The sequence below is a fragment of the Anabrus simplex genome, chromosome 1 (assembly GCF_040414725.1).
Source record: "Anabrus simplex isolate iqAnaSimp1 chromosome 1, ASM4041472v1, whole genome shotgun sequence".
NCBI lineage: Eukaryota > Metazoa > Arthropoda > Insecta > Orthoptera > Tettigoniidae > Anabrus > Anabrus simplex.
Window position 1 is genome coordinate 983262452 of NC_090265.1, and position 19076 is coordinate 983281527.

At 38.8% G+C, this 19076-nt stretch overlaps 1 protein-coding gene across 2 annotated transcripts in view; it reads right to left on the bottom strand.

The window, feature by feature from the left end:
• The window catches only part of MED6 (mediator complex subunit 6), a 99736-nt gene that overhangs the window by 16715 nt on the left and 63945 nt on the right, over window positions 1–19076 (bottom strand). For both annotated transcript variants that reach the window (XM_067148913.2, XM_067148904.2), the window contains exon 4: window positions 14254–14428. In XM_067148913.2, coding sequence (XP_067005014.1) covers window positions 14254–14428 — 175 coding nt within the window. The remainder of the gene's footprint in view (window positions 1–14253; window positions 14429–19076) is intronic.

Genomic DNA, 19076 nt, shown 5'->3' on the forward strand with positions numbered 1-19076 from the left:
TATTATCAGTCCATTGCTCCAGTCATTTGGTACCAATTTTTCTTTTCAAATACATCTAAATAGCCTATAGAGCCACTGTAGACCAACAGGTCCTGCTGATTTTATCATGTCCACTCACAATTCATCCAATCCTGCTGCTTTTCCCACCTTCATTTGTTTGACAGCAGTTTCCACCTCTTCCATTGTAATTTCACTCTCGGATTCTGTCTCCTCATACTAACACCATCACATCGTCTACACCCCATTCCCATATTCACAAGTTTCTCACAGTAATTCATTTTTTCCTTATCCCCTCCGCTTGTGTTATCCTCGCTTCTTGTTTCCCTTTCAAATGCTTTGTGTAGACTAACAAGCACTCTCTGCACAGCTTACAAATGCCTTCTTGAAATATCCCATTCCACTTCCACATGCTCCCTCTCAATTCTGGGTTTCTGATATTTCAACTGATATTGGGAATTTTCTTCCTTCCATATCTTTTAATTTCCATAGTTTATTTTCACTATTTTTTCTACTTTCATTTTTTTACTACTACTACTACTACTATGCTATGCTCTCCATTAAAGGCTACTCATAGTAGAGCTGTTACATCTAACAACTGTCTACGATTTGCTCTTTCCACAAAGAAGTAATGAATTACTGTTTTTGGCCTTCTGTTTCCCAATCCATATCTTGTAATCCTTCTATTATTCTTCTTCCTGAACCAAGTATTGCCCACATTTAAACCATTTCTCACACAAAAATCCACCAACTTCTCCCCCTCTTCATTCTTTTTTCCATATCCAAAAGGTCCAATTGTTTCTTCCATTCCTTTTCTGTCGCATCCCATCACTCCATTAAACTCTCCCACGACAGTCACTTCCACGTTCTTTATTTCTCTCTACCGTGTCTCCAGGAATTTTTCCTTATTTTCCTTATCCAGTCTACAGTGCACACACTTGGATGAAATCTTTACTCCATTCTCGCCCAAAATGGTATCTTTATTATTCTATCACTCATGTAGACAACTTTATCTACATACTCATCTAAGATCTTGTTGGTTATTATCCCCACTCCATTCTTAGCCTCATGCCCTTCACTCCATTCTTCCTCAACTTCTTTTCTTTTCTTTTCCTCTCTACTTAACCTCACTCAATCCCATCCGAGTAATATTGTCCTTCCATCATGAAATCAATTACCTCTTCTGCCTTTCCATTTGAGGAAGATGATTATCGTCACCTTCATAATGTTCTCTACTGGTTGCCAACTTCTCACAGTTCCCCCAGCATTAGAACTACCCGTCACTTCTAGAGAAATCCCTAGCCTTTTCTGAGGCTGATTTAAGAGTGCCATTTTCATTTTAGGCTGTTATTGTGATGGGATCGCCACTCCCAAAGGCACTTTAGAATTAATACCAGCAGGTGATCAAGCTGCTCCTAACATGGAGTACAGGCGTCTTTTGCTGCCGCTCCTAACCTGGGGTCAGATTCCTACTCAATGGGTTCCAGTGTTATTTCCTACAGTAAGGAGACTATCACCCTGCCGAAGGAAACCCATCTCCCCAAAGCCATGTTGCCTTAGGGGATTGGGTTATTTACCGCTGTCCAGCACTCAGCACTGAGACACTGGCTCTATGGTCTACTCATTACCATAGCAAGATAACTGGCCACACAAAATGATATCAATATAATAATAAATTTGAGATTCTGAAAGAAAAATTACAACTTGTAGAATACAAGCCATGTTTTCCTTGGCCCCACATCTGTCCTGATCTTGATTTCAGGTATCTGGCAACCCTGACAGGGAAATGCCTCATTCATAGCACAAATAAGTGCAAAAGTTTTACAATTTGCTTCATGTCGCATCAATATAGATAAGTCTTATGGCAACGATGGGATAGGAAAGACCCAAGAGGGAGAAGGAAGCAGTCGTGGTCCTAATTAAGGTACAGCCCCAGCACTTGCCTGGTGTGAAAATGGGAAACCACGGAAAACCATTTTCACGGCTGCTGACAGTAGGGTTCGAACCCACTGCCTCCCGAATGCAAGCTCATAGTTGCGCAACCCTAACTGCACGGCCACTTGCTCAGTAAGTGCAGAAGCAAAGCCCGTGGTGTTACATTATGAGGGCTAATTTTACTATCATCTTCGGTGATCATTAGCCTTGACGTGCTGAAATCCCTTCCAGCAGAAGCACTCATTGCAAGGATTGCTAAAATTCTGGCGGTTTTGATGACGTCATTATCTCCAGGGTTTCCAGGTGTCCTGTAATTGAAGCCAGAAAAGCATTTCCTGTATTGACCCCTTACAAGATGACAAAAAAAAACTGTTTTAATAGACCAGTAACAAACAATAAATTAACTTTTTCTTCATTAAAATTGTAAGGCATTTTGCTGTACGTAGAAACATCACTTCAAGATAAAAATACGTAGCTCAACATATCATAGGAGTATAATCCAGCATGTCGAGTAATCATAAACAGCCTTGATATTCATGTTCTTGAGAAGGCTCATTCTTATGTGCTTGTAAGTGGCTAACGCGGAAGAAATAGGATAAAAACAAATTGCAACAACACAATGACATTAAACTATTAAAAATGCAAATGAACTTGAATTCTCATTTAGTAACAATGATTATAATTTGTTAAGAAGGGAGCCATACTTTTCAGTGTCGACTCAATTAATGTAACTTAAGTTTTTCAGTCTGTTGAACACCTATAACATACCTGTAAAAAAACTATTAAACAAAGAATAACATGTTTTGTGTTTGAAACATCATCAGATTCTATCAAATCGCACTTTTTTTTTAATTGTTGTAAATGGTTTATAAATATAAAAACAGTTATGTTATACCCATTAATGCCTGAAAGAAGTGCTCACCTTGTTAATCCAACAAAGTATGTGAGGTGGTGTAATGCTCTGTCACTGGTGTGAGTTCAGCTGGCTAGTTTGTTGGTAACTTTCCGTTATATCATGCTCCCATAATTGTCACCTGCTACTTTGAATTGTACTTTCAGCCATATTCTTATTATCGTATTTTAATTGTGCTGAAAATTATATAGGGGTTGTTTAACGAGCATTTAACGGGCTGGCTAATTTACCAGTAATTTTCCATTACATCATATTCTGGTGCCGTCAATGCTCTTTGTTGTTGTTGTCGTCATTATTTGCTTCCCCTACCCCATTAGTCTTGTCACTAACCAGACCTAACCAATACAGTCCAATGGTCTTGTCACAAGCTGGACCTAATCAATACAGATATAGTGTTCTTGTCATTAGCCAGACCTACATTCCTAAGCTGGGAGCCTTGTGTAGTATGCTGTGACGACATGTGAGCTGCACCATGTTGGACACCTAATGTCTTTTTTTCCGTACCCATTAGCAAAGTTTTACCTTATAACATTTTTATCTCTTTGAGCCAGAATTTGCTACTGTAAGGACTGCCTCTTCTGAGACATCTGGTAAGAGATATTGAATATCCATCAACAGAAGCTCAGATATATTATGAACATCAAATGGGACGACTACATTCCAAACACAACAGTTCTACAGAGGGCTACACTCGCTGGCCACAACTATTGCAGCTGCTGTTGCACAGTTTGAGCACAAACATTGTAGAAAAGAAGCAGAAAAACATCATAGGTGTAAACAACGCCAGGCTCAAACACAACCTCCACTCTTTATTAAGGTGTAACCAATGTGATCTTATGTTTCATGCCAGAATTGGTCTCCATATTCATCAAAGGCATCTGCATTCCTGAATTCAAGTATCAGAAGAATCTCAGGAGAAATATGAATACTCTGATACAAGTACTAGGCGACGACGACGATACACCATTTATACATCTATTGCCTGGGTACTTTCTTGAATGTTTACTTTTAGGATTTATATTACCTGTTTTTCCTGTGAAATGAATTTTTGTAGATTTCTTTATTGTGACACTGATTGACATTTTACAAAGTATTATGCTGTTTATGTGAAATTTGTTACTAATAAACCGTGTATAAGTCCCCTGTGTATACATCTGTTATTCATTGAATTGCTTCTACAGGCCAGGACCCTTATATAAGCGTTGTATAGCGGTGAAAAAGAAATGAGTGATCAGTGTTCTATTTTAGTGGTATTTACTGTCTGCAGAAATTTAATCGTGGTCAAATATCCGACTTATCCATTAAGCACACACAGAAAGAATGGAAAATAACGATGATCTTTTCTAGTCTTGTTTATTGGAACATTCTATTGTCACTTTTCTCTCTTTCTTTATCAACAGATACAAGATGATTTGGCTTCATGGCATAAGTCAACAGACTGCAGCAAACATGTCGCAGGCTAGCCACTACTCTCGCTAGCAGAGCCATTGAATTCATTAAGATGCCATCAACAAATGCTGAGCATGAAGAAGAAATTATGAAATATAGACACATATGCAGATTCAGGAACATTATACAAAGGGCACTAGGAAAGTTTTGCAATATGCAAAAACAATTGGCTGGACACTCCTGTTATGGTGAGGGATGAAAAGACAGGTGAAAACCGGTCTAGAAGACAGCAAGGCGCATCCTTCACACCAGTTGTTACCAAGCAGTGGGATTGAAAGCAAGTTAAGATGTCAGTGTGGTCTAAAGGTGAATATCGCGCAATTATCCGCTACAATTTTGCTCGTGGATTAACCCTTGACCAGTGCCTGGAGGAAATGACTCCTGTGCTGGGGAAAGACTGTCCACATCAGACAATTTTCTGCTGGTACAAAGAGTTCCAGAGGGGAAATTTTGGGGTTGAAGACGATCCTCGTTCTGGGCGACTGTCTGGATCAGTGACTGAGGAAAACATTGAAGCTGTGAGGAAAATGTTGCAGCAAGAGAGGCGGTTGACATATCATCAGATAGAAGAGACCCTCCAAATCTCTGTACAAGCTATTCATTTAATTCTACATGACCATCTCCTTGTTAGAAAGGTTTGTTCCCTTTGGGTGCCCCATTCACTTTCAGAGGAACAAAGGGCACATCGAGTGAAATAGTGCCGAAATATGCTAAAATAGTTTGACAATGGGATTTCACGTAACGCCAGTAGCATCGTTACAGGTGACAAAACTTGGCTTTATTATTACGATGTCCCAACATAATCCCAGAACAAGGTGTGGCTGCTTGAAGATGAGGGTACTCCTGTGACTGTGTGAAAGTCAAGGTCAGTGAAGAAAAGGATGATTGCAATATTCTTCACTAAACAGGGCATCCTGACTTGGGTTGTGCTAGCAACACAAAGGACTATTACTGTGAAGTGGTACAGTGAGACTTGTCTGCCTCAGGTCATCCAGGCTCTCAAGCAGCTCCGTCCAAGGTCACGGCTCAACACTTGGCTCTTGCACCACAACAATGCTCCAGCACATCGTGCTAATGTAATATGGATTTTCTTACCAGATCAGGGTTGACTGTGCTTGATCACTCTCAATACAGTCCTGATCTTGCCCCATGTGACTTCGCACTCTTCCCAGAAGTGAAGATGAAGCTGAAAGGGCAATGTTTTGCATCCGATGAGGAGCTTCTGGCAGCATGGGATCAAGAATGTGAACATGAAACCGAAGAAAAGTGGCAGAGTTGGTTCAGTGACTGGTTTCGACGTATGGAGAAGTGTATTGAGTGTGATGGAAATTATTTTGAAAAAGACTAAAGCGTTCACTCACATTGCAAAACTTTCCTAGTACCCTTTGTAGGTGCAATCGACAGCGTTCATATTAGAGTGGAAAAGGTGCCAGGTGAAGTATCACAGTACTACATAAATAGGAAGGGATATTTTTCTTTCAATGTTCAAGTAGTGTGTCACACATCCTTGCGCACAAGGGATATTGTAGCAAGCTGGAGGGAAAGTATGCACGACAGCAGAATTTTTCGCAGAAGTTGGATTAAACTAAGTTTTGATACGGGTGAATTTAAGGGATGTCTTTTGGGAGATTCTGGCTATGCCTGCATGCCTTATTTATTTACTCCAATCTTATATCCAACTACTGCTAAAGAAGAAAATCTGTACCAGAAACTTAGTTGAAAGGTGTTTCAGAGTATGGAAACAACGATTCAGCTGTTTGTTGAAGGGTTTCAAAACCATCCTGAAAAATAGATAAGTCCGCATTGTAGCACTAGCTCTGCTACACAAAACATTGCTATTGACATGGATGAAGACCCCGATGACAAATCTGTAATTACTCCAGAAGAACCTATCGTACCCAGAGCTCGCAATCTGAGAGGTAATGCTATCAGAGCAACTATTGTTAATGAATGGTTTTGAAGGAAATTGTCCAAAAATCAGTGGATTTAAATTACAAATAATTCATGTATTCATTTTTTCTTTTAATAAGAAATTTAAAAAAATTAGATTGTTTAGCAGGCACTCTTTCATTACAAGGAGAAAATCCATTTTTATAGTGTGTTGGGTTTGTTTCTGCTCTCTTTCTTCCTCCAAATTCTTCATTCATGCATGGTGCTCTTTTATCCTCATTTCCACCTCCTGCTGCAAATTCTGCATTTATATAAAAAGTTGTTGTTCTTGCTATTTTTTTTCTTTCTTGGAGCTCATACACGACCAAGCTGCTGAAATGTTGTCAGATACAAGTCAATTGCCTGCTATCTTTCATTTCATGTTGCCACAGCCATTTCGATATGAAAAGTTTATTTTTGCTACTATGCAACTTCTCAAGCTGCTAGCAAAAGCGATTATAAAGGTGGTGAACGTGACACATTACGTCAGTGAACTGCAGGAAGAGATTCCTACAGCTTGGAACGAGTGTATACGTGCGGTATAGTAATACAATGCCTATACCACATTAAAATAGTAAGGAAAAATCTGCAATGCTTATACACGGTTTATTCAGTGTATAACTATACACGTGCTAAATAACTTTATAAGGATTTTTTATTACTAAGACTGAATCAGTCTTACTAATAAACGGTGTATAACCTTTATACAAGGTTTATACACCGTTTATGTCCAATTTGTTACTAATAAGCCATGTATAAGCCTCCTGTGTATACATCTGTTATAGCTATTCATCAGTCTTTTCATCGCCATAAGACATATCTGTGTTGGTGCGATGTAAAGCAGGTAGCAAAAAAAAATCATCAGTCTTACTAATAAACTATTCATCATCATCATCATTTTCCTTTATCCAGCTGTAGCCGGGTAGGGGCAAATATGGTTCCTCTCCACTTTCTTCAGTCTTTCCACCACTCCTCCTCCAACACTGTGTCCCAGTCCAGGTTTCTTTCTATAATGCTGCGTTGGATGGTATCTTTCCACCTCAATCGTGGTCATCCACGGCCTCTCCTTCCTTGGATTTGCATTTCCATCACCTTTTTTGGCATTCTTTCGTCGCTCATCCACTTTATGTGCCCAAACCATCTTAGTCGGCTCTTCTCTATTCTATCATTCATTTTTTCCACTCCGATTTCTTCCCGGATTTTCTCATTCCTTATTTTGTCTCTTCTACTCTTCTGTATCATACTCCTCAAGAACTTCATTTCGGCTGCTTGTGTTCGACTCTCATCCTTCTTTGTCATTGTCCAAGTTTCTGCTCTGTAAGTTGTTATGGGTACGTAATACATCTTGAACATAGTATCCTTTGCTTCCGTTGGCACATCTTTGTCCCATAACATGTTTCTTACACTATGATAGAAACAACTTCCAGCTTGAATCCTTTTACTAATCTCAGCATCCAGTCGAGCATTCTCCATTAATTCACTCCCCAGGTATTTAAACGTTTCCACTACTTGCAGGGGCTTGTCTGCAAGTCTAATGTAACCTTTCCCTTCTTTCTCCCCTCTAGTCATAACAAGAGTTTTACTCTTTTCTACACTTATTTTCAATCTACATTCTTCACTCTTCCCATTCACCACATTCAACTGTTCTTGAACCTTCCTGTCGTCTTCTTCCCAAATCACAATGAAAATGAAAACCTGCAACCTGTTTTCCAGTCATTGACTGGGTCAGGGATAGTAGGAATGAAGCAGATATAGGCTATTAGTACGATGGGGTCACCACTCCCAAAGTGATTTATTAATGACTGATAGATGCTATGAAGTGAGAATGGAGTGTGTTGCTGGAATGAAAGATGACAGGGAAAACCGGAGTACCCGGAGAAAAACCTGTCCCGCCTCCGCTTTGTCCAGCACAAATCTCACATGGAGTGACAGGGATTTGAACCACGGTACCCAGCGGTGAGAGGCCAACGCGCTGCCGTCTGAGCCACAGAGGCTCTCCAAATCACAATATCATCTGCAAATAACATCATGTTCATTTCTCTTCCTCCATATGCTGCTTTTGCTGTTCTCATGATGTCATCCATTACTATTGTAAACAGGATTGGTGATAGAACACTTCCCTGTCTCAGCCCACTAGTTTTTTTGAACCAACTTGTCCTGCCAACTTGTGTTTGCACGCAACTACAACATTCCTTATACAATGCCATGATCATTTTTATTAATCCCTGTCCAATTCCTTTTTGCACCAGACTGTCCCAAGCTTTCGTCCTGGGGACACTGTCATATGCCTTTTCAATGTCAATGAATGTCATCACCATATCATTCCCGTACTCCCAATGCTTTTCCATTAGTTGTCTCATAATGAAAATGGGCTCTATTGTTGATCTTCCACTTCTGAAACCAAACTGATTTTCCTGTATCTGATTCTCAACCCTCACTCAACCTTATTCTACTTTCCAGTATCCTTTCCATTAGATTAGCAACATGGGATATTAGAGTAATTCCCCTATAGTTCTTCAAAACTTTCCTGAAAATTGGGATGATTATTCCTTTCTGCCAATCCTCAGGGACCTCCTTATTCTCCCAGACATTCCTGAGAACCCGATATGTCCACTGCAGGCCTACAGCTCCAGCTGCCTTTATCATCTCCACTGAAATTTCATCTATTCCAGCAGTTTTTCCATTCTTCATCTTTCTTACTGCCATTTCAATTTCATTCATTGTAATTTCTTTATCCATTTCATCATCAACTAATTGCCTTTCCTGGTCGTCCATTGAATGACTGTCATTCGTTCTTATGTTCAGCAGCTTCTGAAAATACTCTCTCCATCTATTTCTTATTTCTTCTGGCTTTGTTAAAATTATGCCACCTTAATCCTTCACAAATCTGGTGTTTACTTGATCTCTTTTTGTTTCTTAAGATACCATACAGTAATTTCTTGCTGCCCTGCGTATCATCTCTCAATTTCTGTGTGAATAAGGCCCAGCTTTTCCTCTTTTCTTCCTCCACTACTTTCTTGGCCAAATTCTTTGCCTCCACATATTTTCTTCTACTTTCTTCAGTCTTAGATGTTTTCCATGCTTTCCATGCCATTTTCTTTTCCTTCACTTTAATCTTTACCCTATCATTCCACCAGTGTGTTTCTTTGTCTTTCACATTTCCTGATGATCTACCACACACCTTTTCTGCACATCCAACCAGTGCTTCCTTAAATCTTTTCCATTCCTCTTCAACATTCCCCACCTCTGTCCTGGGTACCAAGGGTATTATTTCCCTTTGAAATTCTTCTTGTATCCTTTTCTCCTTCAACTTCCATACTTTAATTCTTTTCTCTCTTCTTAATTGGGGTTTTTCAATCAACTTTCAATTTTCCTATCACAACTCTATGATCTCCACCAAAGGCTTCTTCAGGCATGGCTGTTACATCTACAAGGTTCTTCCGGTGTTCTTTCTCTATGATTATATAATCAATCATGGTCTTTGTTCGTCTGTCTCCCCAACCATACCTTGTAATCTTCTGACTGTTCTTCTTCCTAAACCAGATGTTTCCAACAATCATTTGATTCCTCATGCAAAAATCCACCAACAACTCGCCTTCTGGATTAACATTTCCATATCCAAAGGGCCCTACAACATCTTCCTTTCCTTGTCTTTCCATTCCAACTTGTGCATTTAGATCTCCCATCAATAGTACTTCCTTATCTTCTGTCTCTCCACTTCCTCTAAGAAGTCCTCTAGATGTTCATTTATGCAACCAGTTTGTGGGGCATACAACTGAAATAGATCTATCACGCCATTTTCAAACTGGAGTCTCATCATCATCATCCTATCGCTGACGTACTTTGTACGTTCCACATATTCTTGGATTTCTCTTCTAAGTATGATGGCCACTCCATTTTTTGCTTCAGGTCCTCCGCTGTAATACAGCCTGTATCCTTCTCTCAGAGAGATCTCCCCTGTACCCCTCTTCTTGGTCTCGCACAGTACAAGTATGGCTATATCTTTTTCTATCACGAAGTCAACCAGTTCTTCTGTCTTTCCCGTCAGTGTCAGTACATTTTACTGTTGCAATTTTGATGTAGTTTGGTGCTGGTTGCCCATTTTTCACAGTTCCCCCAGCACCTGAAGAGCTGCGCGTCGCTTTTAGCAGGGGACGCCCTACCCTTTTCCGAGGCACCATATCTGCTTTGTCCATATGGGCTATTGTTACGATGGGCTCGCCATACCCAAAGGCATTTTATACCTACTGCCAGGTTCAAAATTAGGCCGCCCCTAACATGGAGACAGACGCCTTTCGTAGCTGCTCCTCTGGAGTACAGACGCTACGGGTATGCCCCTTCCGCCATCTCCGCCGTGCCGAAGTCCACCTTCTCCGCCGTAGATGCCGTTGAGGTCCTCACTCGTAACCCTCAGCTGGGACCCATACCAGATGTTACACACCAGGTCAGTGTGCTCCAGGACTCACATAGGCAGGGGCGCCACTCCCTGGGTAGGGCTGCCTCCGAAGAGGGTCCCTACCTGCTACCTATTATATCAGGTTAATATACCGATTATGTACAATTTGTTACTAATAAACTGTGTATAAGCCTCCTGTGTATACATCTGTTATAGTTATTCACTGAACTACTTATACAGACTAGGACCCTCGTATAAGCGTTGTATAACAGCGAGTGACGAAAAAGAAACGAGTAATCAGTTTATTTTAGTAGCATTTACTGTCTGCAGCAATAATATCATGGTGAAATATCTGACTTATACATTCAGCACACACTGGACGAACGGAAAATGATGATGATCTTCACGATATTTCTAACATACAGTAGAAGATAGAACATTTTGAGGTTATGGAGGCTGGAAATGTTCGTAAAATAAAAACTTTAAGAGGCAGAGTGACCCATTTCTCTTAGATGACAGAAGTTTTAAAATTATATCACCTGGACAGAAACTGAGACAGCCTTAAAATCTAAGCCTAAAGAAAAATCTTCAGATGCAGATGAATTGAATGTAGACATGATAAAGGCAACAGGCATCCAGGGTATACAATGGCTACACAGAGTACTAAATGCCATATGGACAGACAACAAAATACCTGCAGATTGGAGCAAGGGCATTATAATTCCCGTTTTAAGAAAGGGAGCAGACGGAAACCCACCAATTATAGAGGAATAACACTGCTGTCTCATGGGCTAAAAATTCTAGAGAAGATCATAGAAAGAAGATTGAGAACCATCATTGAACCACAGTTAGAGGAGCAATATGGATTCAGAAATAACAGATCAACAATGGATCTCATTTTTTGCACCCGTATGCTGATGGAAAAATGTTGGGAGAAAGGGAAGAACCTGGTCATTGTATTCCTGGATATAGAAAAGGCCTACGATAGTGTTATAAGAGATAAGATCTGGGAGTGCCTGAGGAAAAATGTGCCTATAGGACTGGTAAGGAAAATTCAGATGTTGTACAAAGACTGTACGAGCTGTGTACAAATTGGGGAAGGTCGATCATCATGGTTTGAGACCAAGAGTGGAGTTCGGCAAGGAAGTGCACTGTCCTCACTACTGTTCATTACTGTTATGGACAATATAATGAAGAACGTGAAGGGAAAGTTAGGTGAATTGAATGCAATGGCCTTTGCTGATGATATCATGATTTGGAGCAAAACAGAAGAGGAAGTACAGACCAGACTCCACGTACGGAAATCACAGTTCCAGGAATATAATCTCAACATCAGCGAGACCAAGACAGTGGTAATGGCAGTCAACAGATAAGGGCATCCAGCAAGTGTAAAACTAGGAGACAACCAGCTAGAGTGTGTGGATAGTTTTACTTACCTTGGAAGTGTAATCTCCAGTGATAATTTGGTCAGAAAGGAAATTACAGAGTGCAAAAGGGATCAGAATTCTACCAACAAATAAGAACACTTTTATGGGATGACATGATTCCAAAACCAGCCAAACTGATGATGTTTAACAGCTATTTCATACCAATATTGGCCAATGGTATTGAAGCATGCACCCTCACAAAAAGACATTCATCAAGACTGCAAGCATCAGAGATGAAATTTCTTAGATCAACCATCCAGAAGACCAAGATGGACAAGGTAAGAAATGAGGAAAGAAGCTGGAATAAAGACATCCCTATTAGACCGAATCAGTACATCCAGACTACGGTAGTACGGGCATGTGATGAGGATGGAGCCTACAAGAACAGTCAGAAAAAATTTGGACAGACAGCTGGAGGGGAAAAGACCTATACAAAGACGTAAAACCCAATGGATGGACATGATCAAGGTTGATCTAATTACCAGAGGATGGACAGTGGATGATGTTCTCCAAGACAAGTTGTATATGGATAGGAAGAAGTAGAAGAGGCTCATTAACAGTACCCGGGAAACTGGAACTGTACAATGATGATGATGATGATGATGATGATATTGATTTACGAAGGAGTACACTCGAATTGTCATTAACACAGAAATAATGAAAGATCCTAGAGGTGGCTTTATATCTTGCGAACTTCAAGTTCTCACAGCACTATGAACATGAGCGCGAAAAGGGGTTAGAAATTATTATCGAGAGCGAAAAGGGGTTAGTAATTATTATCGGTGACAGTTTCTTCTTAATGTGAGGATCCATTGTGCACCCTTCTGCCTTTGTTCTTTGAACTAAGAACGCACAAGCACGCACTAACAAACTACACAGACTTCACAAACACAATCCACTTGTCCTCAAGAATTGAACATTTATCACTGAATTTTATTTGATCAATATTATACTACTGATAGAATGAACACTGTACTGTATACGAACGACTGTCTGGAGATATAAATGCGCACTGTTTGGGAGATCCCCACTGGCAAATCAGCCAGCCAGCAGTGTCATGTGTGAAACCTAAACAAAGGAGAGATTCTTCCTGTCATAAATTAAGAACTAAGCAATATAAAGACTTGAGGTTTGTTTTAAAAATAACTTCCGTATCCGAAGACCATTTGCCTCGCTCTGAACCCTCGTGTGAAGTTAATAGTAAAGATGTTGGCCAGGGAGTGACTTTTTAGTGCTTGTGCATACCAATTTTGAACATGACTGTAAGGAAAGACACATACTGAATCTTTTTATCATTCAAATTTAAAATCAAACTTATCTACGTTCAGCCGAAATGTTTCTTTACCAGCAATGAAAAAAATCAGAAACATAATGAAGATGAAATGGGAGATATGACATGTTAGTTCCATATAATGAATTTTTTTATTTGACATAACTTTCATTATATTTTCACACTCAATTACTTTTAAACATTATATTTCTTAGCGGCATTAAATGCGGCTTGAAATTCTGTACGTAACTGGATATTCACCTATTTCAGCCGATAACATTCAGATTGATATACAGATAGGCCTAATCAGCAAAAGTGATATGAACGTGAAGAAATATGTCAGTGAACGGCAGGAAGATATTCCTACGGCTTTGAACGATTGTATACGTGCAGTACAGTAATACAATGCATATACCACGTTTATTAGTAAGAAAAATATGCAATACTCATACAGGGTTTGTTCAATGTGCAAGTGTTAAACAAGTGTATAAATTTTTTATTAGTAAGACAATGTGTTTAAAGAGTAATGGCTACGTAGGCAATATGCATGATCAGATAGTACAACAGGTTTGTCTATGGCCGCCTATCATTTTAAATCCTTTATTTTGTTTTTTGTTTTACGTCACACCGACACAGATAGGTCTTATGGCGACAATTTTTTAATCTTTTACTTCACTGATGTCTTTATGTACGATTACTGAAAGTTGATTGAACTTTGAGACCTATCAATGCTTGACTGCTCATCAGTAGGTAATTTTAAAAAATGAAGGAAATCAGTCCAGTAGAATAGCTGGACAGACAAAGCTATTTTAGTAATTTTTTTAATTATATAGATTCCCAATTAATGGCAAACAATTATCAGAAACACAATGAAAACAGTATACAGAAAGTTTCTTATTTTCACCTTAATGCTAAAATTAAACAATCTTATACTAACCAATCTTGAATTAATAACAGATAACAAGTCTGGAGCCTGGTAGACAATGCCTGCAATTATATAATAGTCTGCTAAAGGTGTGGCTTGAGTAGGTGAATGCCGATGCTGCTTACGAATAACATACAAAATTGGCTCTTGAACATGTAGCAGTATGTACTCCAAGCCTGTCATATTGCTGAAAAGAAGAGGAAACATTAACAGAAAATTTGCTTCTCAAGAGTTTAACTGCTATCAAATAGATTAAAAATACGATCGATCATGACAATTGTTTATGTGCTTTACTTGACAGATCTCTCCAACAAACATTTTCAATACCAATATAAATGGTCTGTTATTCGATATTATAAATTTTCCAGCTAACTCATTCCTGGTTGCCAGCATTTTGCCCCAGTGTGCTAAAGATTCACAATTAAGTATTTATGTATTTTCCTACCTAGTCGATACAATGATTGCTTAATGCAATTTAATGGTTAAAAGTGGTACATGTTTTGTAATTTCGACAATTACTTATAAATTGTATAATTTTTAATTTATGAATTGACCTTTTTTCATGAATCATTAAGACATATTCTCTATGAATATTATGTATATATATTGCCGGGCTGAGTGGCTCAGACGGTTAAGGCGCTGGCCTTCTGGCCCCAACTTGGCAGGTTCAATCCTGGCTCAGTCCGGTGGTATTTGAAGGTGCTCAAATACGTCAGAATCGTGTCGGTAGATTTACTGGCACGTAAAAGAACTCCTGCGGGACTAAATTCCGGCACCTTGGCGTCTCCGAAAACCGTAAAAGAGTAGTTAGTGGGATGTAAAACAAATAACATTATTATTATTAAAATCTATGAATATTGTACAAGTGTTTCCTTGACGACTGCTTTCAAATGTAGAAATAATTTATATATTTTCTCTTGAGTTATTTGTTTGTTTTAATGTTGTCAATCTTATGTTAATTTTAAGGACACTTCCTCTAAAGCATTACTCTGTCAATTTATATATTTTTCATCTAAACAGTGTTATGTGGCTGAAGATGTTGATATTATACGAAACATGTACCACTTTTAACCATTAAATTGCATTAAGCAATCATTGTATAGACTAGGTGGACAATAAATAAATACTTAATTGTGAATCTATTGAAGTGCAATACGGACCATGAAACTGATTTTATGTAAACCAGTGTGCTAAGTCGGCTGTCTGGCCAGTCCGGTCCACTACGGTAAAAGAGTGGACCATACAGCCAGAGACTCTACGCCGAGAGTCAGGTAGCGAGAAGTAATTTGACCCCCCTAAGAGGACCAACAACTTCGGGCAGGTGACTTCTCTTAGGTGAGGTGATGGTCCCTAGGAAATGACACTGAAACCCATCAAGCAGTGCCTGTCCCTAGGTCAGGGGCAGCTAGAGAAGGCATCTATACTCCATGTTAGGAGCAGCCTCATCACCTGCTGGCAGCAGCTCTAAAAAGCTTTTGGGAGTGGCAAACTTGTTGTAATAAAAGCCTAAAATGAGTGCAGATATGGAGCAGCCTCAGAAAATGCTACGGCTTTCCCTGCAAGTGACACGCAGTTCTTCAGGTACTGGGGGGGGAACTGTGAGTATATATATCCAATATATCCAGTCAACATCCTAACCCTGACAAGACAAGACCAAAGAGCTTATAAGAGTCATGAAAGAGAAAAACATAGCAATCCTTGGTCTTAGTGAAACAAAATGGAGAGGAAGAGGGGAACGAAAACTGAAGGAATAGTACAAGTTGTTTTACAGTCAAGGACAGGATGCACTAAACAGAGTAGGAATGATCATTAGAAAGGATGACCTGGAATATGTAGAGAAGGTGGAGAAGATCAATGACAGAATGATCATAGCAAGGGTACAGTTTGAGACAGGAACATGAGATCTGTTCCAAGTATATGCTCCAAAAACTGGAAATAAAAGAGAGAATATAGAATAATTCTTTGAAGAAATGACGAAATACACTGAAGACAAGGAAGTAATTATAATGAGAGATCTGAATGCACAAGAAGGATGAGAGAGACTGGGAAGAGAAGAAATTCTAGGGCCATATGGATATGGCAACAAGAATCAAAAAAGTTATATGATAATGGACTTTTGCCAGACGAACCAACTAATAATAGGAAACGCATGGTTCAGAAAGAAAAAGCCAGAAGATTGTCAGGTATGGATAGGGAGATAGAAGAATGAAAACGTTGATTGATTATATATTAGTTGGAAAAGTACATCGGAAAGATCTTACGGTTATGCCAGAGGAAGTCTTTGGTGGTAACCATAGAGAAGTGATAGCGAAGTGAAAGTAGGCAAGGTCACAAAACTACAAGGAAAAAGAGAAAGATTATGGTCTGGAGATTGAAAGAAAAGAAGGCCCAGAAAGAGTTTAGGAAGGAATTACAAAAACTGATACCAAAACAGACATTAGTCATTTTGAATAGGAATGGAATAATTTTAAGAGTACATTTGTAAGGTGTGCAGAGAAAACATGTATTAAGAAGGAAGCCATATATTCCAGTGTCAAGACAGTTAAGTGTAACTTAAAACCGTTCCACTCTGTCGAACACACAAGTTCATTATAAATATTACACTATAATGAATCTGTAAAAAGAGACGCTATTAAACAAGGAGTGTCTTGCACTCAAGTGTGTATGGAAAGAGAAAAAAGTGCCCAAGGAGTGTGTATTTTTATTCCTTCTTTAATAGTGATTTTTTTACAGGTATGTTACAGTATAATATTTACTCTGAAGTTGTGCGTTCGACAAACTGAAAAGCATTTAAGTTACACTTCGAGAAAACATATGGCAGAACATCAGAAAAGGTAAGCGAAAGAGATACAACATGGTGGAATGTTACAGTTAAGGACGAAGTAAAGGAAAAGAAAAAACTTGGAAGGAATGGAAAACACAGAAGACTGAAGAGAGTAGAACAAGACATATAAAAGAGAAAAGAACCTGCAAAAAAGTAGCAGCCAAAGAAAAGTTGGGAAACATTCACCTAGGAAGTAAGGACAGATTTGAACTGTGGGAAAAAATTATTATTTGGAACTATAAGAAACTGTAGGAATGAAACAGTGCATGTAGGGTTTATGAAGAATGAAGGAGTAATACTGACAAAACCAGAAGGGATAATGAATAGATGGAAAGAATATTTTGGTGAGCGTGGCGAACGTGTGAAACCAGACATGTGGAGAACGTATCCAGGCAGCAGGAATATAAGAAGCAACAGAAAAGGAAATTAGATATTACAATGGCAGAGGTGAAATGGGCAATTAAAGATGGGGAAAAGCTGTGGAAATCAATGAAGTAGCCATAGAAATGATCAGGACTGTAGGTCCAGCAGGACTTCAGTGGACTTACATAATACTCAAGTGTGTAGTATATGGAGACAGGAAAGGTGCCCGAGGATTGGAAAAAGGGGGGTTATAATATTAATATTCAAGAAAGGAGATAAGAAGATGTGAGGTAACTACCGAGAAATCACAATCATCTCTCATGTTGCAAAGGTAATGGAAAGGATATTGGAAAGAAGAATCAGAGAAAAGGTGGAAAGTCAGTCATATGATGAAAAATTTGGATTCAGAAGTGGATGGTCGATAGTGGAATCCATTTTTATTCTGAGACAGATCGTGGAAAAAAGCTGGGAATATGGGAAGGATATACCGTATTTATGCGTATACAGGCCCCACCGTATGTAATATTTTATAAAACAAATATAACTTTTTCCTGGTAAGGTGTTATGAAATGTGTCAACACTGTAAATTGTTTTGTTGCCTTGAATTACATACTGTACGACCTTGAAGGGGGTGGTTATGCCGCAGGTAGTCCCAACTTAACCAACCCAATAAACCTGCCCGACAGGTTTTACCAGTCTGTACGTACCTAACCATAGCTCACTGAGGGTTTTGGAAGTGAAGGCCTTTCGGGGTAAAGAAGCAAAATACCCTCAGATGAAAACAGAGCTGCTAGAATATGTGTGCAAAACAAGAGCTCCAGGTTCAACTTGAAGCTCAAAAGATAGCCAGTAAACAGAATATTTTGTCTACTGAATTCAATTACAAGTTGTCCATTTCATGACCGTATCGATGTTTAATCAAGAAGTAAGTATAAATAACCACCTAATCGATACTTTATTAATGCCTCAGGCAAAATTGAATAAAATTAAAACTTGCAAGTTTCATCTTCAGATTAAGATAGATGTTCGTAATGTCATGAAATGGACAACTTGTAATACGAATGCTAACCAAGCAGGAAACATTACGAACATCTATCTTAATCTGAAGATGAAACTTGCAAGTTTTAATTTTATTCAATTTTGCCTGAGGCATTAATAAAGTATCGATTAGGTGGTTATTTATACTTACTTCTTGATTAAACATCGATACGGTCATGAAATGGACAACTTGTAATACGAATGCTAACCAAGCAGGAAACATTACGAACATCTATCTTAATCTGAAGTTGAAACTTGCAAGTTTTAATTTTATTCAATTTTGCCTGAGGCATTAATAAAGTATCGATTAGGTGGTTATTTATACTTACTTCTTGATTAAACATCGATACGGTCATGAAATGGACAACTTGTAATACGAATGCTAACCAAGCAGGAAACATTACGAACATCTATCTTAATCTGAAGATGAAACTTGCAAGTTTTAATTTTATTCAATTTTGCCTGAGGCATTAATAAAGTATCGATTAGGTGGTTATTTATACTTACTTCTTGATTAAACATCGATACGGTCATGAAATGGACAACTTGTAATACGAATGCTAACCAAGCAGGAAACATTACGAACATCTATCTTAATCTGAAGATGAAA